This window comes from Moschus berezovskii, chromosome 4, assembly GCF_049115385.1.
Source record: "Moschus berezovskii isolate FMDL1 chromosome 4, NW_MosBer_1.0, whole genome shotgun sequence".
NCBI lineage: Eukaryota > Metazoa > Chordata > Mammalia > Artiodactyla > Moschidae > Moschus > Moschus berezovskii.
In genome coordinates, this window is record NC_142463.1 from 71,506,001 (window position 1) to 71,528,229 (window position 22,229).

Below are 22,229 nucleotides of genomic sequence, written 5' to 3' on the forward strand. Positions count from 1 at the left end.
CACAATGTTAGTCTCTGCTGTTTCCATTTAGGGACCCAAAATGAAAGATATTCCTAGAAAGTGATTGATTTTCTCTTCCATTTTATTGGTAAAAATGAGTTACACAGCCATACCTAACTCTAGGTGCAATAAAATGCAATTTTGCTCTGTGTCTGTAAGAAAGGAGAACCAGAATTTTTGTGAGCAACCCGTATGACCATCAGAGAAATAATAACAATAAAGAGTACGGTTTACTTGAACTGGAGTTGTTTTGCTTTGTACTTTTGAGAGGTTCCACATTTGTTTCTTCTTAAGGTTCTAATCCATGGCACATTGCTTACTTAGTAATTTCTGAGACCACAGTTACAGAAATTCTTTGCATTTTATTGTGACTCCCTCACTGCCCTTGATTCCCTGAGCACCTGGCTTTCTAAAATGGAATGATTGCACTTTTGTACTCATATGTTTACATAGGGAAAAAGCAAACCTTTTTTTCCCAGAAAGATAGGCATTGTTGACTTCTCTAATGTATAAAAGATCAGAACACTTTTGTGTGGTTAAAGAAGCTAAAAGTTAGACCAGTAAGTGGAAATTATAGGAAGGCAGATTGTACATTTATAAAAGGACGGACTTTCTAATTATTAGCGTTTGTGAAATCTAAATGACTGCCTCTGAGGTACTGAACCACTAAAGATGTTGAAGCTGAGGCTTGATGACCACTTGAGAGAATTGTTGATGGGAATTTAGACCAGATGTTCTCTAAAACCGATGTTGTGTGATTAGGCTTAGCAGCACAGCAAGTATACCTTTTTTTTTTTTTTAAAGTTAAACTCTATTCAACCAAAAGTGTGAAGGGGATTGAAGACAAATTTATAAGAAAATAGGTTATCATAAAAGTGAAACTTGAAAGGTAGCAGATAGATTGAGGCTGTCTTCTTAGACGGGAAGACATGGTACTAATCATCCCTGTGAAGTAATGAGACAAAAATTAAAAATGATTTTTTAGAGTATTTTGACAGTTATAAACAAAGGTACCAAATGTGGCTATTAAGAGGAGTTGGGTTTTATCTAAGTAGAAGTCACAGAGACAAGCATTCACTCTCTGTCACTTGGGACCTCTGCAGCAGAATATTCGTAGGCTAAGGGTCCGCTCTAGTACAAAAGTTTTATATTCCCAAAATAAACCACTTAGGACGAAATTATTCTCAGATTTCATCACAATTAGTGAGGATCTGCAAAGCAGATAAGCAGAGAAATCTTTCATCGTCAGGGAAAAAAGTGTGAAAATCTTCTGATAGGAAGGAAGTTGGAGCTGGACAATAATCGCCGAACAAAATGTGATTCTGACGTCCCGGGCCTCATCCCCGCTGAATGAAATTCGAACAGGCCTCAGGATGAAGGTAAGAGATTTTCTCCATAGAAAGAAAATTGGCAGGGCAAGACATAAGGGGTACCGTCCCATTTGTCAGGAACAGAACATGCAACGTGAGAGTTGAACACAAGCTCCCCTCTCTAACAGAAACAGCCGCAGGACAGCCGACAGACCAGAGATCAGCGCTCACTATTGTGTTAGCGCCGGCGGCGGAAGGACTTAGTCCACCTCAAAGTCAAAGAGTCCTTCTTTGTTCAGGCCTAGCCGCGGACGCAGAGCGCGGTGTTCTTCCGCGCTCGCCCCGCAGTCCCCGCCCCCTCGCGGCTCTGGAGAGCTGCCATTCGGCACCCGAGGCGCTCCGCTCTCCCAGAATGCACCGGCAGTCCGCGGGAAACCAAAATGGCGAAGGGTTGTAGCGAAGTGGGCTGTGTTTGAGGCCGGTGTAAGAACGCTCACTCTACCCCTCCCCAACCCTCGTCCCCAGGACCTCGGTTTGTGCGTGTGTATGTGCGGGGTGCCCGGTGGGGCGGGTGCCTAGTAAGTGCTCGGACTCGCAAGGGAAGCGCCCACGGGGCCGTGATTGGTTGTTTTTTCCTGTATGAAGCGGTTGGCACCACTGAAGTGACCGAATGAGGTGAGAGACCTTGGCCTGGGAACCAGGCTCTTCCGGAGGAGGTGGAGGGGGTGGGGAGGAGGAAGAAAGGAAGCAAAAGGGAAAGATGGAGGCTCAAGGTGGGGGTGGGGGCTCCAGTATGTGTATGGGGGTGCCTTGAAAAGAATGGATGGAAAGGAGTAGTCAGTTGGGTATTGGAGAAAATAGGGACTAAGGAGCGAGCCGGGCATTGGGGGAAGTCGGTTGGAGGAACAAGATGAAACGTTGAGACGGGGAAGCTGTGTTTGGAGGGGCAGGAAGGAACCTGGGGGCGGGAGACGGTTGGAGGGGCAGGATGAACCTGGTGATGACGGGGTGGGGAACCGAGGGGAGGAGCCGTTAGGAAATGGGGGCTGAGGGAGATGTGGGGACCAGAGTGAAGGGGTTGTCTGGGACCTTAGAGGGCGCAAAGGGAAGTAACCGCTTGAAACGGGAGGATGGTGAAATTGTATGGAATTGGAGTATGGGGATAGAGTAGGAGGACAGGATGGAGTGTGAGGTTAAGGGGAACACTAAGTAGAGCCTGAGGGCAAACCCTGCAAACTTAAAGGGAAGAAGTGGAAGGAAAAGTGTGAGATGGGCGAGAGGTACCTTATATTCGGAGCCCACCAAAAATCTGAGGCAATTCTTCTGTTTAATTAAATCTAACTCTTAATGCCTGCTCGGATGTAGATTGGTATTATTGTATTCCCTTTACAACTGAGGTAATTACGGCTTAAGAGATTTTAACTAATTTGCCAAGATTTCTTAACATGTTTTAGTAGTGCCAGAACTCTTTAACTGTGTGTTTTACAATCTGGCGTCCGCGGTTGTTAGAATTTTTCTTTGGAAGCAACTAGAGGGAACAGATGAGATGGATTTATCGGGGTGATTTGAACAACTGTAAGTGTTCGAGAACAATGGGAAAAGGGGTATGAAATGCTCTTGTATTTTTTAAAACATTTAACTTTGGATGCAGATAGAATCCATTTACTAATTCAAATATATAAACCTAGGTAGGCCTGTGTATAATGTCAGAAAGCACCATGTGAGGTCAGTATAGAACTAGAAATATGTATATAGTGCCTGATTTGACTCCAGATGCTCCGGTAGTAGTAACTTTCTCCTTCAGATTGATTCCAGGTGACCCTTCTGTACACCTTGGCTGTAGGTTGGTTTTAGTTTCCATGTTTTCATTCTTGAGAATTTCTTTCTTTGGCAGTGGATTGCAAAGACGTGCATTTAAAAATATTTATTGTGGATAAAATAAAGTGTACGTTAATTATTGAGTGATCTTTTTGTAGGTTTGAAATGCTTTAAATGGAACTGTTTTGACTAAGCTTTAAATGCCCAGTAGTTTTGGCAAGGAAATAGCTGATTTTAAATTTCTGTTGTATTCTTGGGGCTTCCCTGGGAGCTCAGCTGGTAAAGAATCCGCCTGCAATGCGGAGCCCCCGCTTCAATCCCTTGATATTTGAAATGTTGTTCACCCTCCAAGCGTTTGTAGTGATAACTTGGGAAGGGAATATGAGGTGAAGCTTTTTGTTTATGTTTTTTTTAGGTTTCTAAATATAAAAATCTATTTGAATTCACATTTTAAATTTGTTCACCTCCATTTTTTTTAAGTGCTAAAAATATTTTAAAATATTTGAATTAAGTGCACCTGTTTCCTGATACTGCACATTCATGTCAGTGGGCATTAACGAAATCTGTACGTACTGGGATGAAGTGTACTCACAGTTTTAGAAGTAAAAGTATAGAAATCATCTGGCTAAACATTATATCTAGATAAAACAATATTTAATTATGCTTTTAATTATGCCTGTTACCTCAGAACTCAATTAGGAAATTAATTTTATTCTGTGTATTTTGCTATGGGTCATAAACTCTTTGATGTCATGGATTATAAATAGACCTTTTCATTAGATCTTTGACTGAAAGGATACTTTGCTTTATATTTCAGCATAATCTTTACAACTGACTTTAGGAAACTGGCAGTATAGTGATCATCTAGTTTAACAGATGGGGAAATTTGCCTCTGAGCAGTTGCCAAGGCCAACATCTGTAGCTTGGTCGTTCTGAAAGTAAAATTTACTGTAGCTTTAGTTAGTCTAAACTTCCATGAATGATATTTCTTTGTTGATATAGTATGCTTTGTTTTCCCTGTTCTTCAAGATTTGTTTCTTGTAGCAAAATACAATATGTGTGTGGGTGTTAAGTTGTTTCAGTCCTGTCCCTATCTTTGTGACCATTTGGACTGGAGCCTGCCAGACTCCTCTGTCCATGGGATTCTCCAGGCAAGAATACTGGAGTGAATTGCCGTGTTCTCTTTCTGGGGATCTTCCTGACCCAGGGATCTAACCTGCATCTTTTACATCTTTTGCATTGGCAGGTGGGTTCTTTACCACTAGTGCCACCTGGGAAGCCCAAAATACAGTATAACAACCCTAAATTGGACTATGATAGTTTCTCTGTGGATGTTTTTAATGTGTTCGAGTAGTTTTCTCCAATGGAACTTTCTGCAGTGATAGCAGCTGTCTATATCTGCTGTATCCAGTATGGTAGCCGTAGGCCCATGTGGTGAACACTAGAAATGTAACTGGTGAGGCTGATAATTGAATTTATAATTTAATATACTTCATTTAAACTAAAATTAAAATGGCCATATGCGACTGCTGTATGGGACAGCACAGTATTGCATCTGTTTATTAGGAATTGTCACACCCATTAACCATGGAAACCACACGAACCCGAGGGTAAGGAACTATCTTTGAATTGAGGGCATTCACATTCTCTTTGTACCTTTTTAAGGTGAAGTAATATCCATTCCAAAGGAGATCAATCCTGGGTGTTCATTGGAAGGACTGATGCTAAAGCTGAAGCTGCAATACTTTGGCCACCTCATGCGACGAGTTGACTCACTGGAAAAGACTCTGATGCTGGGAAAGGTTGGGGGTGGGAGGAGAAGGGGACGACCGAGAATGAGATGGCTGGATGGCATCACCGACTCGATGGACATGAGTTTGAGTGAACTCCGGGAGTTGCTGATGGACAGGGAGGCCTGGTGTGCTGTGGTTCATGGGGTTGCAAAGAGTCGGACACGACTGAGTGACTGAACTGAACTGAATCTTCATTTTTGCACACACCATGTCTTCTGTCATATATCTGTTTTCATACAGCATTGCAAAAGAATAATGAAGGTAGCAATGTCTCTTGTCTTTTTTAAGATACAAGATTCTTTTTCTTTTGTCAAAAACAACAGAAACGGATTTTAGGAAAATTAGTTTACTTTGCTATTTAAAATAATTTGTTATTTTTTCACATAAAATTTCAAACATATACAAAGTGAACAGAAGTATAATGAGCTTTTTGATGGAAAATTTATACATATTGAAATGCAGGTATTAACTCTACACTTTAATAGCTTGAGATATAATGCATGTTTTATATTTGTATATACATATACCTGGAAGCTTCCCAGGTGGGGTAGTGGTAGAGAACCCGCTTGCTCATGTAGGAGACATAAGAGACATGGATTTATCCCTGGGTTGCGAAGATTACCCAGAGGAGGGTATGGCAACAAGAATCCATGGGATTCTTGCCTGGAGAATCCCATGGACAGAGAAACCTGGTGGGCTACAGTCTAAAGAGTTGCAAAAAGTCAGACATGACTGAAGCGTCTTAGCGGGCAGGCACTCAGTCATAAGGGAGAGGTAGCATTTTGAGCTTCTCTGGTGGCTCAGTGGTAAAAAGTCCACCTGCAGTGCAGGAACCTCAGGAGATGTGGGTTCGATACTTGGGTTGGAAAGATCCCCTGGAGGAGGAAAAATCAACCCACTTCAGTATTCTTGCCTGGGAAATCCCATGGACAGAGGAGCTTGGGGGGTTACGGTCCACAGGGTTGCAAAGAGTTGGACACGACTGAAGTGACTTAGCATGCACACATACATAATTCACATGTGTGTACCCTTTTAACTTATAATTCAGTGATTTTTAGTATATTCAGAGTTGTGCAGCCATCACCATTATCTAATTTCAAAACGTTTTCCTTACCCCAAAATGAAAGTCTGTATTCATTAGTAGTCACTCTTTATTCTTCCCTACCCCTACCCTGGACAACCACTAATCTACTTTTTGTGTTTGTATTTTGCCTATTTTGAACATTTCATATGAGTGGAATCATACATTTTTGGGGCCTTTTGTGTTCGGCTACTTTCACCTATTGTAATATTTTCAAGGTACATCCATGTTGTAGCACTTGTAGTCAGTACTTCCTTTTTATGGTTAAAATGTATTTCTTTGTATGGACATACTACAGTTTGTTTTGTTTATTCATTCATCAGTTCATTGACGTCGTTTTATCCCCACTTCTTGACTATTAATGAATAATGCTACTGTACACATACATATGCAGGGTTTGTATGGACATGTACTTCCATTTCTTTTAGGTATATAGCTATGAGTGGAATTACTGGGTCAGATGATACCTCTGTGTTTAAAGTTTTGAGGAGCCACCAAACCATTTTCCAAAGGCCCTGGACTCTCTTATAGCCTCACCGGCAACTGCAGGGGTTCCATTTTCTCCATATCTTTGCTTATACTGTCTTTTTGATTATAACCATCCTACTGGGTGTGCAGTGGTATCTCATTGTGGTTTTGTTTTGTTTTTTAATTTAATTTTATTGGAGGCTAATTACAATATTGTAGTGGTTGGTTTTGCCATAAATTGACATGAATCCGCCCCGGGTGTACATGTGTTCCCCTTCTTGAACCCCCCTTCCACCTCCCTCCTTCCCTTATCCTCCCTCTGGGTCATCCCCGTGCACCAGCCCTGAGCATCCTGTATCATGTCATTGTGGTTTTGATTTGCATTACCCTGATGGCTAATGCTGTTGCATATTTTAAACCCTGTAGTTATTTGGGCTGTGGTATATCTTGTTTGAATAACTGCCTATTCAGGTCCTTTGCCTATTTAAAAAAATTGGATTCTCTTTTTAGTGAGAGTTGTAAGCATTCTTTGTATATTTTGAATCCAAGTCCCTTATCAAATGTATGATGTAGAATTACCTCCTGTGGGTTGTCTTTTCACTTAATGCTGTCCATTGAAGCACAGAAGTTTTCAATTTTGAAGATGTTTGATTTATCCCCTTTTTCTTTTTTGCTTGTGTGCATTTTTTTTGTTATTATTATTTTGGCTGTGCTGAGTCTTCATTGCTGCTCAGTCTTTTCTCTGGATAGGTGTGCCAGCTTCTCATTGTGGTGGCCTCTCTTGCCGAGCATGGGCTCTAGGGCACCTGGGCTTCAGTAGTTGCAGCATGTGGGCTAGGTATGTAAGGTTTCTGGCCTCTGGAGTGCTGGCTCAGTAGTTGTGGCGCTTGGGCTTAGTTGCTCTGCACCATGTGGGATCTTCCTGGATGGGGGATCAAACGCATGCCTCCTGCATTGGATTCTTGACCACTGAGCTATCAGGGAAGTCCCTTGCTTGTGCTTTTGATGTCATACCTAAGAAACCATTCCCTAATTCCAGTACAGTTTTGACAAGTGGATATAATTGTATATATTCTATCATGGTATCATATTTTTTTCTTTCTAGGAAGCTCACATGTAGCCTTTCTCAGGCTCCTCCCTCTCCTTAATTACAGTTCACTTTATATAATTCACCTAATATAAATACTGGAATCTTGGCAGTATGCATATCTGTTAAAATTTTTGTTTCATAAAATTGTAACTGCAGTTACAGTTGAAAAATCCCATTCTACAAGAAATATTATAGTAGTGGCTTAAGAATCTTAACATTATGTGGTGACAGTCCTAACCAACACTTTAAGAGTGTAACATAAAGGTTTTTTTTAATGGCTTGTGAAGTCAGTTCTGACTTTGAATGGATAAAACTGAGTAGGGACTTAATGAGTTGTCATTCAGTCACTCAGTCTTTGTGGCCCCGTGAACTCCAGCACGTTTACTTCCAAATGTTCCCTAAGATGAGGATGTAAAAATTAGGGGAACAAGGTAATGTGAGGGATCCTTGTGATGATGGAAATATTAGTATCTTGACTGTATTGATGTTAATATTGTTGCTTGTGATATTTGCAGTTTTCAAAGATGCTACCATTGGATAAGAGTTACACAGAATCTATTATTTCTTACAGCTGTTTGTAAAATACAATTATCTCAAACTAAAATGTTTGATTAAAAAATAAAAATTAGGGGGACAAAAATGGACCAAATCAGGCATAGCAAGATGAGGTCAAATTTGGTTTGGTTTCAGTTGGTCAGGTTCTAAAAATAGTCAACTTTTGTTTTTCTCTACTCTGATTCAGTTCAGTTCAGTCGCTCAGCCGTGTCCGACTCTCCGCGACCCCATGAATCATAGCATGCCGGGCCTCCCTGTCCCATCACCAGCTCCCGGAGTTCATTCAAACTCATGTCCACAGAGTTGGTGATGCCATCCAGCCATCTCATTCTCTGTCGTCCCCTTCTCCTCCCGCCCCCAACCTTTCCCAGCATCAGAGTCTTTTCCAGTGAGTCAACTATTAGTGAACTTTATATTGCAGGTAAAGCTCCCACAATTTTTTTAGGTTGTAGTGGGGGGTTGAGGTGGAAAGACACAGTTGTCTACTGGAAAGTACTGACTGTACACTCAGAAGATTTGGGTTTTTGTTTAATCTACTAACTCTGCAGCAGTTTTAGTTTCTCCACTTGTGAAAAAGGGATGTTACCCACATGTGTTATTTACAGAATTGCTGGGAGGGTCAAGAAGGAAAATAAAGGAGAAAGTGCTTTAAAAATTCTAGGTGCAATGTAATTGTTTAGTATTATTTTCCAAAATCTTTTTCCTGAAGAGTTGTAAAGAACAAGAGAAATACCTATGATGAAACCGATACATTAAAAACACCCTCTGCAACTTTCCTCTCCAGATGATGAGTATGTCAAATAATGAATAATTTATTTTGCCCTATTCATAAATATGATTTCAAACATGTTAGCTAAACTGCCATGTACCCTGTTGAGTATAATATTTTTAGAAGTGTTAATGAACCGAATGTTGAATTTTTTAAAAAATGTATTAAAATTTGAAAAATACCAGCTCTTGGTATTTTGGGTTGACCAGTGCTGCTAACTCACGTTAGATAAGCACCCATAGAACTGAAAAACCAAAACAAAGACCAGTTTCCTAGAACTCACACCCTGGAGATTCTGATTTGAGAAATTTGGTGCAAGCTTTTGTATGTTTTTGTGTTTAAAAATTTTTCCCACTTGATTTTGTTTTGCAGCCAGGGTTAAGAAGTACTGAATTTTGTTCTGGGATCAGTTTAGAAACTTAGCAGTTCTTCTTAAAACATTACTAAGAGCTTACAAAGGGAAGACTAATAATAGACATGTTTTTCCTACTTGAAAAATATTTTAGTACTGTTTCCATCATACTCATTTAAAATACTTTAAGAGGTTAATAAAGTAGTTACATCATACTCATTTAAAATACTTTAAGAGGTTAATAAAGTAGTTAATGGAACTTTGTAGACTGGGGACTTTTGTGAACTGTTAAATGTTTTGTAAAATTGCATTTAGGTGCTATGAATTAGAGAATTATCTTTTCAGGGAAACATTTAAACAGAGGCTAGATCATCCACTTATTTAGGGGTATTACAAGGAGGTGTTTTTTTTTTTTTCCTTTCATTAACTATGAAGTAAATGACCTGCTAGGAACTTCTTAACTAAAATAAGGTTCTAGATTATAATGAAAACAGTGGGCACTGACTTTCTTTTAGGTTGATGAGAATTGTCAAGGGGAATTGAATCCTTCCTCAAATCAAGTTTTTCTGAGTGTCCTCATTTATGTTTTTTCTAGTTCTCACAGTATTTTCCACTTTATGTCTAAATCTATCTCTTAGATTTTTCTTTTTCAAAAACAGACTGCAGAATATAATGTTTTTTCTTTTTTTTGTTTCAAGAGTTTTTGCTGTTCATTTAGAGAGGAACAAACAAAAGTGGTCATTTGAAAAGATTAAAAATTTAGAATATTCTTGTAGTATTCACTGGTGCAGTGATTCTCAAATTTTTTGGTCTCAGGAGCCCTTTACACTCCCTCCCCCCTTTAAAAAATATTTGTTTATTTTTGGCAGCATGGGGTCTTAGTTGAGGCATGGCTCAGGGGCTCTCTGTTGCAGTGTAAGGGTTTAGTTGCCTTGAGTCATGTGGAATCCTAGCTCCCCAACCAGGGATGGAACCCAAGTTCCTGCATTGGAAGGTGGATTCTTGATCACTGAACCACCAGGGAAATGTCCCCCCTTTGCACTCTTAATTATTGAGAATTACAAAAAATTTTTCAAGAGTCATCTCTTAATATTTACTGATTATAAATTAAAACTAAGGAAATTAAAAAATGAGAATACTTATGTATATACTGCATTAGTCTTAAGAGTGAAATCATCACATAGCATTTAGCCTCTGGAAAATTCCACCCTACAGTTGTGAGAGGATGAGTGAAAAAGGCAAATATGTCTTAATATTATTTTGAAACTAGCTATGACTTTGTAGACCTTATAGATCCCTAGGGACCGACCATATCTTGAGACTTTCTACTCCAATCTACTGTTTCTTTAGGGAGTTAGGCTGGTTTTATGCATTGCATGGTGATTAGCATTCCTAACCACCTCTCCTTAGGCAGATTTTTGTCAATTCTTGGAAGAAACTTGAGGCTCTCAAACATGACCTGCTTCAACTTCTGCCTTTCATATCTACCAGCTTAACTGTAAGTGTACCCATCCTCACATCAGAAGAAATGTATCTTTTTTGATTCAAGGCTAGTCTTTCCCTTAAAGATTAAATTTCTCTGACTTGTGTTTTCAGTTATCTTTTGGTGTCTCCTTTTATATTAGAAAAATGGTCCAGACGCTTCATACTTAAAAACAGAAAAAGGCATTCACCTTAACCTTGTATTCTCATCCAGATGTTTGTAGCCTTCTCTTTTCTATGTAGTCAAACTCTTTGGAAAAATAGTTTCAACTTCAGCTCTCATTTAGTTTTATTATTAGATATTATATATATATACTTGTAGAAAATTTATATAGGAAAAAAACTTTAAAAAGTCATCTGTCACCTTGACAGCTACCAAAAATGCTTTTTAAAGTCTCATTGCTTTATTTCTAAGTTTATTTTTCATTTATGCTAAACACTTTAAAGTTTCCTTTAGTTGGGTAATGCATGTAGTTGACTAAAAGTATCAGAGTACAGAAACAGAAGGATTTAAAATCAAAAGCTACAGTCTTCAGGCCTTCTGAGTTCTGTTTTGTGAGGGAATTGCTTTCTTTTTAGGTGTTACATTCCTTTGTTCTGCTCATTATTTCCATAATGCTAAATGATACTTTTTATACTATTTGATTTATTCCCTTTAGACATTTTGCTGGATAAAGACATTCCTGTTGTAAAGATTCAGTTCACTTATGCCCTACATCTCTTTTCTTCTTTCCAGTTTTGGGTTTTCTGTTGGTTAGTTCTTTAAACTTAAAACCTTCTTTCATATTCTATCAGCTTTAGACTTTATTCCTCTACTGTAAGGCAAGTTAAAAAGTCCCTTCCTTTGCTTTGATTTCTCTTCCTCCTTCCACTGCTTAATTTTTGTTATCTTGACATTCCTTTTCAGTCTTAATTTTTTTTTTTTTTCCTTTTTGTAGTCCAGACTGGTTGCTCTCTAGATTTTTTTCATGGCTACCATTATAGGGATTCTCTATGTTGCTCTCTTGGGTTGGGTGTACTGTTTCTTGTATCCCATGATTTTTCTTTATTAAAGGATATTTTCTCACTTTACTAGAGCCAAATCCTCAAATCTTGGTTTAAGATCTTAACATTTATTTTATATGCCTTCAGTTTTTCAAATTTAGTTTGGTTGATTGGGATTCTAGTTTGAACATTATTTTTCTTCACAATTTTGAAGCAATCCATTGTCTTAGAGAATCTACTGTTTCTCCTAAGTCTAATTGTGATTCTCATTCTTTTTTAAGTAACTTGATTTTTCTCTTTGGAAGTTTATTGTGTCTTCTGTTTTCATTGTTACGCAGTTTCATGTGAATTTAGGGTTTTTGAAAATCGGTACCTTGAGAGTCTTATCATTTTGAAGATTTCTGTCTTTTTTACACCTTGGGAAATTTCCTTTCAGTTCAGTTCAGTCGCTCAGTCGTGTTCGACTCTTTGCGACCCCATGGACCACGGCATGCCAGGCCTCCCTGTCCATCACCAACTCCTGGAGTTTACCCAAACTCCTGTCCATTGAGTCGGTGATGCCATCCAACCATCTCATCCTCTGTCGTCCCCTTCTGCTTTCAGTCTTTCCCAGCATCAGGGTCTTTTCAGATTTTCTTTTATTATTATTTAAAAAATAATCCCTCACATCTGTTAGATTGACTGTTACCAAAAAGATGAATAACAAGTATTGGTGAGGGTGTAGAGAAAGGGAATCCTTGTGCACTGTTGGTGGGAATGTAAATTGGTGCAGCCACTACGAAAAACAGTATGAAAGTTCCTCAAAAAATTGAAAACAGAACTACCATATGATCTAGCAACTCCATTTCTGGGTATTTATTTCAAGAAAATGGGAGCAGTAATTCGAAAAGGTACACAGTTGACCTAAAAGGACACAGGTTTGAAGAGTGTGGATTCCACCTATATGTGGATTTTTTTCAGTAAATAAATATGTATAAATAAATATAATGTATTTTCACTTTATAGATCTTTAAACGTTGGGGGAAAGTTTGTTTTATTAGAGATCACAAAATGTGGAGTCAGATGAACTAGAATTTGATTATAATTCTATCCAAGGCTATTTCAGCTTACTGACTTTGAGTTATCAGTTCCTTTGTTTTTGAGTCAGAGATAGGAGCACTCAGATTTTTGACTGTGCATTGGTGTGGGGGCTGGTTGGTGCCTCTAACCCCCAACTTGTTCAGAGGTCAACTGTATATACCTCCCATGTTCATTGCAGCATTATATTTATAATAGCAAAGACTTGAAAACAACCTGAGTGCCTATCAATGGATGAATGGATAAAGAAAATGAGGTAGGGTTGTGTAGGTGTGTGTATAATGAAATATTCAGCCATTAAAAAGAATGGGATCTTGCAGTTTGTGACAACATAATGATTGGATCTTGAGGGCGTTGTGCTTAGTGAAATAAGTCAGAGAAAGACAGATATTGTATGACCTAAAACAACAATAGCAACCAAAAAACCTAAGCTCATAGATACAGAGAACAGATTGGTGGTTGCCAGAGTTGTGGGCTATGGGTGTGGGTTGGACAAAATGGGTGAAGGAGGTCACAAGGTACAAACTTCCAGTTATAAAATAAAGTTTGGGGATATAATGTACAGCATAGTGACCTATAATTAATATGCTGTATTGCATATTTGAAAGTTGCTAAGAGAGTAGAACTTAAAGGTTCTCATTCAAGAAAAAAGATTGTGACTGATGTTAACTTATTGCTAACTGATGTTAAACTAAACTTTATTGTCATTTCAAAATCTATACAAATATCAAATCATATTGTATACCTGAAACTAGTATAGCATATGTCAGTTGGATCTCAATGAAAGATAAATGTTAACTAACAAAAATTAATTAAGTGCTGTGGAAATGTATTTCTAGATAGGAAAAGATGTTTCAAATTACTGATAAATTTTTTTTTTTTTTTAAGGCAGTTTTTTTTTATACAGAGCAGTATATAGAGTTCCGTTCCGTTCCGTCGCTCAGTCGTGTCCGACTCTTTGCGACCCCGTGGACTGTAGCCTACCAGGCTTCTCCGTCCATGGGATTCTCCAGGCAAGAATACTGGAGTGGGTTACCGTTTCCTTCTCCAGGGGATCTTCCCGACCCAGGGATCGAACCCGGGTCTCCCGCATTGGGGGCAGACGCTTTAACCTCTGAGCCACCAGGGAAGCCCAGTATATAGAGTAGACCTGATTTTTTTGGGGGGAAGGGGTCTTTGTCATTCTTAAAAGTTCATTGATTTTAATGGGAGGATAATTACTTTATAATATTGTGATGGTTTTTGCTCTACATTGACATGAAAGTAGATCTGATTTTTAGAGATGAAAATATATATCCACATGGGTCAAAAAATTTTTTTTGTCCTGTGCATTGTCTCTTGGTTGATGGCCTCTTTTCTTTTATATTGTCCATTTTCTTGATCATTTACTCTCTCCTCCACCCTCACTCCCCAATATTCTGGAATATTTTCATTAACCTATTTTTCCTGTTCAATTAACTTTTTCTTAAATCTTATTTTTAATTTCTAGGAGCTTGTTTGTGGACTGATTGTTCCTTTTTTACATCATCATGCTTTCAGTTTTTGGATGCAACATTTTTATTTTTTTCTGTGTATATTTTTAGACTTTATTTGCTAGCTAGATGCACTGAGTCTTAGTTGCCACATGTGGAATCTTTGATCTTTGTTGCAGGTTGTGGGATCTTTAGTTGTGGCATGCAAACTCTTAATTGTGGCTAGTTTCCTGACCAGGAATCAGTCCCGGGTCCCCTGCATTGGAAGTGCAGAGTCTTAGGCAGTGGACCACCAGGGAAGTCCCTGGACATTGTTTTTTTCCCTCCACTTTTTGGCTATTATGAATAATGCTACTATAAACATACATATGCAGGGTTTGTATGGACGCGTGCTTCCATTTCTCTTTTAGGTATGTAGCTATGAGTGGAATTATTGGGTCAGATGATACCTCTGTTTAAAGTTTTGAGGAACTGCCAAACCATTTTCCAAAGGCCCTGCACCCTTTATAGCCTCAGCAGCAACAATGAGGGTTCAGTTTCTCCACATCCTTGCTTGTACTTGTTTGTCTTCTTGACTTAACCGTCCTTGTGGGAACTTACCTGTTGGTCCAGTGGTTAAGAATCCTTCTTCCCTTGCAGGGGACATGGGTTCAATCCTTGGTCTAGGCATTAAGATCCCACATGCTGTGGGGCAACTAAACCTGCACATGACAACTATAGTGCCCATGTGCGATAAATACTGAGCCTGTGCTCTGCAACTGGGCAGTCCCATGTACTGCAACAAGAGAACCCTGAGCACCACAACTAGAGAGCCCAAGTGCTGCAACTGCTGAGCCTGCAAGCTCTAGAACCCTTACTCTGCAGCTGGAGAAAGTGTGTGAGCTGCAACGAAGACCCAGCACAGCCAAAAAATACAAAAAAACCAATCCATGCTAGTGGATGTGCAGTGGTATCTCATTGTGGTTTTGATTTGCGTTACCCTGATGGTTGATGTTGTTGAGTATGTTTTAAACGTTATAGTTATTGGCCTGTTGTATACCTTCTTTGAAGAACTATCTATTTAGGGCCTTTGCCTATTTGAAAAATTGGGTTATTATTATTATTTTTTTCCATTGAGAGTTGCAAGCATTCTTTGTACATTTTAGGTACAAGTCCCCTATCAGATGTATGATATGTTTATTTTCTTCTGTGGGTTGTCTTTTCACTTGATGGTGTCCTTTGCAGCACAGAAGTTTTTTATTTTTGATGAAGTTTTAATTTATACCTTTTTCCTTTTTCACTTGTGCTTTTGATGTCATTTGAGAAACTTTGTAACACAGTCACAAAAGATTTACATGCTTTTTTTCTAAGAATAGTCTTAGGTCTTACATTTGATCTGTGATCCATTTTGTGTAAATTTTTGCGTACAGTGTGAAGTGTAAGTATCCAGCTTTATTCTTTTTTTTTTTAAATTTTATTTGTCAGCTCTGCTGGGTCTTTGTAGCTGTGTGGGCTTTTCTCTAGTTGTGGGAAGCAGAGGCTACTCTACTTACCATCCACAGGCTTCTTTTCTCAGTGGCTTCTCTTGTTGCTGAGCTTAGGCTCTAGGGATTTCGGCTTCAGTAGTTGTGTTGCACAGGCTTAGTTGCTCTGTGGCATATGGGATCATCCTGAATCAGGGATCAAACTCCTGTTCCCTGCATTGGCAGGCATTTCTTTGTCCCTGAGCCACCAGGGAAGCCCCGACTTTATTCACTTTACATTTATCAGTTCCCTAGAACCATTGGTTAAAAAAACGCTTCTTTCTCCATGGAATTGTTTTGGTAGTCTTTTCAAAGATCAGTTGATCATAAATGTAAGGTTTGTTTCTGGATTGTTAATTTCATCCCACCCATTTATTTTTGTGTGCTTACGCCTGTATCATAATATCTTCATTACCATTGTTTTTAAGTTCTGAAATTGGGAAGTACTTACACTAGTTTTGTTGTTCTTTTTCAAGGTTATTTGGGTATTCTTTGTTCCTTGCTTCATGTGAATTTTAGGATCTGGCAGTTTCTGCAAAAAAAAAAAAAAAAGGCAGCCTGGGATATTGATAGGTACTGCTTCAGATGTGTAGATCAGTTTGGGAAATACTGCCATCTTAACAGTGTTAACGTCTATTAACAAATGTGTTGACTTTCCATTCATGTAGGTCTTATTTAATTCCTGTCTCTGTTGTTGTGTTGTTGCCATTGTACAAGCTTTCCACTTTTTGGTTAGATTTATTCCATAAATATTTTGTCCTTTATGGTGCTATTGCAAATTAAATTTTTTCTTAATTTCATTTTTTGATTGTTCATTGCTAGTTTATAGAAACAGTTGCTTTTGTATGTTAATCTTGTATTCTGCAACCTTGCTGAACTGATTTATTAGTTTTAGTAGTTTTTGTGTGTATGTGTGTGTATTCTGAATCACTCCTTGAGTTTTATAGCATACTTTTCCCTCATAGAATCAATTTTGGTGACATCATGAATATAGATGGCATTATTTGTTAAAGCTAATCTATGAAATAATTAAAATAATTATATAAAGGTTTTACATGCACACACAAACACACCCTGAATGGCCTAGTGGTGTACACACACACACACCCTGAATGGCCTAGTGGTACACACACACACACACACAAACACACCCTGAATGGCCTAGTGGTACACACACCCAAACACACACACACCCGAACACACACACACACCCGAACACACACACACACACCCTGAATGGCCTAGTGGTACACACACACACACACACACACACACACACCCTGAATGGCCTAGTGGTACACACACCCAAACACACACACACCTGAACACACACACACACCTGAAAACACACACACCCTGAATGACCTAGTGGTACACACACACACACACACACACACACACACACCCTGAATGACCTAGTGGTACACACACACACACACACACACACACACACACACACACACACACACACACACACCCTGAATGGCCTAGTGGTACACACACCTGAACACACACCCGAACACTTACACACACACCCCCGAACACACACACACACCTGAACACACACACACACCCCTGAAAGGCCTCGTGGTACACCCGAACACACACACACCCTGAATGGCCTAGTGGTACACACACACACCCGAACACACACACACCCTGAATGGCCTAGTGGTACACACACACACCCGAACACACACACACCCTGAATGGCCTAGTGGTACACACACACACCCGAACACACACACACCCTGAATGGCCTAGTGGTACACACACACACCCGAACACACACACACCCTGAATGGCCTAGTGGTACACACACCTGAACAGACACCCACCCGAACACACACACACACACACCCTGAATGGCCTAGTGGTACACACACACACCCGAACACACACACACACACACACACACCCTGAATGGCCTAGTGGTACACACACACACACACCCTGAATGGCCTAGTGGTACACACACACACCCGAACACACACACACACACACACACACCCACCCACCCTCTGAATGGCCTAGTGGTACACACACACACCCGAACACACACCCACACACACACACCCACACACACCCACCCTCTGAATGGCCTAGTGGTATATACACACACACACACCCTGAATGGCCTAGTGGTACACCCACACCCTGAATGGCCTAGTGGTACCCACAAGCCAACAACACCCACACCCACACCCTAAATGGCCTAGTGGTACACACACACACACCCAAACACACCCCCCCGCCCTGAATGGCCTAGTGGTTTTCCCTACTTTCTTCAATTTAAGTCTGAATTTGGCAATAAGAGTTCATGATCTGGGCCACAGTCAGCTCCAGGTCTTGTTTTTGCTGACTGTATAGAGCTTCTCCCATCTTTGGCTACAAAGAAGATAATCAGTCTGATTTTGGTATTGACTATCTGGTGATGTCCATGTATAGAGTCGTCTCTTGTGTTGTTGCAAGAGGGTATTTGTTATGACCAGTGCGTTCTTTTGGTAAAACTCTGTTAGCCTTTGCCCTTCTTCATTTTGTGCTCCAAGGCCAGGCTTTCCTGTTACTCCAGGTATCTCTTGACTTCTGCCTTTTGCATTCCAATCCCCTGTGATGAAAAGTGCATCTGTTTTTGGTGTTAGTTCTAGAAGGTCTTGTAGGTCTTAATAGAACCATTCTACTTTAGCTTCTTTGGCATTTCTGGTTGGGCATAGACTTGGATTACTGTGATATTGACTGGTTTGCCTTGGAAACAAACAGAGATCATTCTGTCATTTTTGAATTTGCACCCAAGTACTGCATTTAGGACTGTGGTGCTGGAGAAGACTCTTGAGAGTCCCTTGTACTGCAAGGAGATCCAACCAGTCCATTCTAAAGGAGGTCAATCATGGGTGTTCATTGGAAGGACTGATGCTAAGGCTGAAACTGCAATACTTTGGCCACCTCATGCAACGAGTTGACTCACTGGAAAAGAGTCTGATGCTGGGAAAGGTTGGGGGCGGGAGGAGAAGGGGACGACAGAGAATGAGGTGGCTGGATGGCATCACCGACTCTGTGGACATGAGTTTGAGTGAACTCTGGGAGTTGGTGATGGACAGGGAGGCCTGGCGTGCTGTGATTCATGGGGTTGCAGAGAGTCGGACACGACTGAGCGACTGAACTGAACTGAACTGCATTTAGGACTCTTCTGTTGACTGTGAGGGCTACTTTGTTTCTTCTAAGGGATTCTTGCTGACAGTAGTAGATATAACGGTCATCGGAATTAAATTCGCCCATTCCAGTCCATTTTAGTTGACTGATTCCAAAATGTTGATGTTCAGTCTTGCCATCTCCTGTTTGACCACTCCCAATTCCTGTTTGACCTAACATTCCAGTTTCCTATGCAATATTGTTCTTTACAGCTTTGGACTTTACTTCCATCACCAGTCACATCCACAGCTGGGTGTTATTTTTGCTGTGACTCCGTCTTTTCATTCTTTCTGGAGTTAGTTCTCCACTCTTCTTCAGTAGCATATTGGGCACCTCCCAACCTGGGGAGTTCATCTTTCAGTGTCATATCTTTTTGCCTTTTCATACTGTTCATGGAATTCTCAAGGCAAGAATACTGAAGTGGTTTGCTATTCCCTTCTCCAGTGGACCACGTTTTGTCAGAACTCCCCACCATGACCTGAAAGTTCTAGGACTCACAATACGAACGTAGTAGGATCCACAACAGATTTCCCAACCTGGGGATCTGGCAAGGGGACTGAAAACCCCCAGGGAATTTGACTTTGAAGTTATTAATAGACATCAAGAAAAGAACTTTCAGCTCTTTGAGGAGTGTCTGGCACAAAAACCACTTTGCTATTGCTAGGTGAGTTGTTTTTTCTTTTTTTTAGAATTATAGTTTTATAATATTAAGATGTTTTAAACCTACAGAAACAAAATAAACCAATTTTCAACCACAACAGAGATCATAATTTCCTTCTCACAGTTTAAGGTTTCCTTACGGATACTTGAACCTCTCTACTGACAGTTTGAGGACTTTTCTATAGCAGTTCATGAATTGTATTAGACAGAAGAGTGGTTTATGCAGCTCTGGTTAAGTGTAATTGTCTATTACTAAAAATGTATATTTATACTGAATTTCAGAGCATTCTCATGTAGTTTTGGGTTCTAATGACATTACCTTTTTTTTTCTGTTTTTTTAAAAAAGGGATTTGTGGATTTCTTTTATTGAAGTGTAGTTGATTTACAGTGTTGTATTAGTTTTAATTGTACAGCAAAGTGATTGTTACATATATATTTTTTTCAGATTCTTTTGCCTTCTAGTTACTATAAAATATTGAGTATAGTTCCCTATGCTATACAGTAGGTCCTTGCTGGTTATCTAGTTTTATACATAGTGGTAAATGTTAATCCCAAACTCCTCTAATTTATCCCTCTCCCCTCTTTTCCCCTTTGATAACCCACAAGTTTGTTTTCTTGTTCATTTTTATTTTTAAAGATTCCACATATAAGCGATATCTAGTGTTTGATTTTCTCTATCTGGCTTACTTCACTTAGCAGGATAATCTCTTGGTCCATCCATATTGCTGCAGATGGCATTGTTTCTTTTTTTATGGCTGAGTTATTTTCCATTTTGGGCTTCTCATGTGGCTCAGTGGTAAAGAATCTGCCTGTCAGTGCAGGAAACGGGGTTCAGTCCCCAGGTCAAGAGAAGGAAATGGAAACCTACTCCAGTATGCTTGCCTGGGAAATCCCACGGACAGAGGACCTGGCAGGCTATTCAGTCCTTGGGGTCACAAAAGAGTTGGACGTGCCTTAGCAGTTAAACAGTAACATTAGCGTTGTAGGTTTTGTTAAACCTGTGATTACCTGCTATCTGTTGTATGCAGTATAGCTAATTATTGCATGCAAGATAACTATTTATCTCATAACTAATATATCATCAGGGATATGCAAACTGATATTACTAGCCAAATAATAAAATGTCATTGTGGAGACATTTATTTTCTATTTGCACAGTTTAGATGAATGTGGATATTGTGATGAAAAGGCACAGACTATGTTTTTTAAAATATCCAATATAGTCGTGAAATGTTATACTGTCTCTAAATGTTTGGTATTTCTTTGCAATTCTGAAAACACTTGATATGTTATATTTAAGTGTCATTTACAATTTTTTAAAAAGGTAGTGATCTTTTATTAATAGTTTATAAAAATCTTTTTATGATCACAAAATATTGTACTTGTTGCAAAAGCCTGAACATACGAAAGTGTTCTATAAAACTAATATTTTTTCTAAATTTGAAGGTTTTAAAGTATATTTTCTGTAATTTCACAAAGAGAGCCAAAGCCATACTCAACTGAAATTGTAAACACCTCTGTCATTGCCTGACCTGTTAGGTGGCTAAGCTATTTTTAATTCTAGAGGATATAGGCTGAAACTGAGGTTGGGGTGGAGAATTGCCTCTCTGCTTTTAGTTTCAGTCTTCAAATGAGGTGAAATTAAGGCAATTAAAAAGTCTTTGGCTTTTTCTTAGTAAAATATGTGCATTCATAGGATAGTGATATTTGCTTGATAGGTGGATTTTTTTTTAACTTATATGTGTGTTTGGTGAGTATAAGCTTTGATTAATTTTTTTAAGAGATAATTATTAAGTACCTGTTGTTTTCTGCCAGACACTGTACTTTTAGAGAGCAATATATTTCCTTTCATTTGTAATTTGAAATGCAAATTCCATTTGTTAGAAGCTGTTAGGTGATACATCCCTAGAAAATTCTTTGATTCTGTTTTTAATATATGTTTTACACAGAAGATTCAGACTTAATCATCAGTTTATGAAAGTGTAGGTTTGTTAGACTATTAATATTTATGGTTAGTAAATAACCTAGTTTCAGCAATCTCTTCAATCTTTAACCAGTAGCTTGTATTAATGGTCAAGTTTGCCCATCCCAAAACATCTTTTGATCTCTGAGGAGCTAAGCTTTTAGAAAGTGTAAGCTGAACTCAGCCGGTTTGTCTTTACTTTTAAGCCCCATGTAGCCTGGCATGTAAGCTCAGTGATAATAGGTGACTTTGGAATGGCTAACTTCAATAAACAGTTTTTATTGCTTATTTTCCCTAACCTACTCTATTAGGTACATCTGATACGTTACTATCTCCTTTTTCTCAGTTGTCTTTTCTTTCTTTCTTTTTTTTTTTTTTTGATGCTATTTCTCTCTCTGGGTTATCTTTCCATTTCTGCAGTGACTCTCTTCCTTAGAGGATTGTTTTGATCGTTTGAATAAAAGTTTTCGTAAGAGTCTCAGATTTGACTTTCATAAACTTTTTGCTTTTCTTAGTGGGCTGGAGGTAGTGTGCTGACATAAGGTTGTCAGCTTTTTATTTTGGAAAGTAAAAATGTTTAAAAAAACTGCCACTTAATCACCATTATTTCGTAAAAGAAGATATATTTCAGCTCCAAGAACGTGAAAAAGATATGCTGTCAAAA

At 39.1% G+C, this 22,229-nt stretch overlaps 1 protein-coding gene across 4 annotated transcripts in view; it reads left to right on the forward strand.

The window, feature by feature from the left end:
- Positions 1 to 1,715: 1,715 nt before the first annotated feature.
- The window catches only part of MTF2 (metal response element binding transcription factor 2), a 92,583-nt gene continuing 72,069 nt past the window's right edge, over positions 1,716 to 22,229 (forward strand). For all 4 annotated transcript variants that reach the window (XM_055401702.2, XM_055401704.2, XM_055401701.2 and 1 more), the window contains exon 1: positions 1,716 to 1,985. In XM_055401702.2, coding sequence (XP_055257677.1) covers positions 1,981 to 1,985 — 5 coding nt within the window. In that variant the 5' untranslated portion in view covers positions 1,716 to 1,980. The remainder of the gene's footprint in view (positions 1,986 to 22,229) is intronic.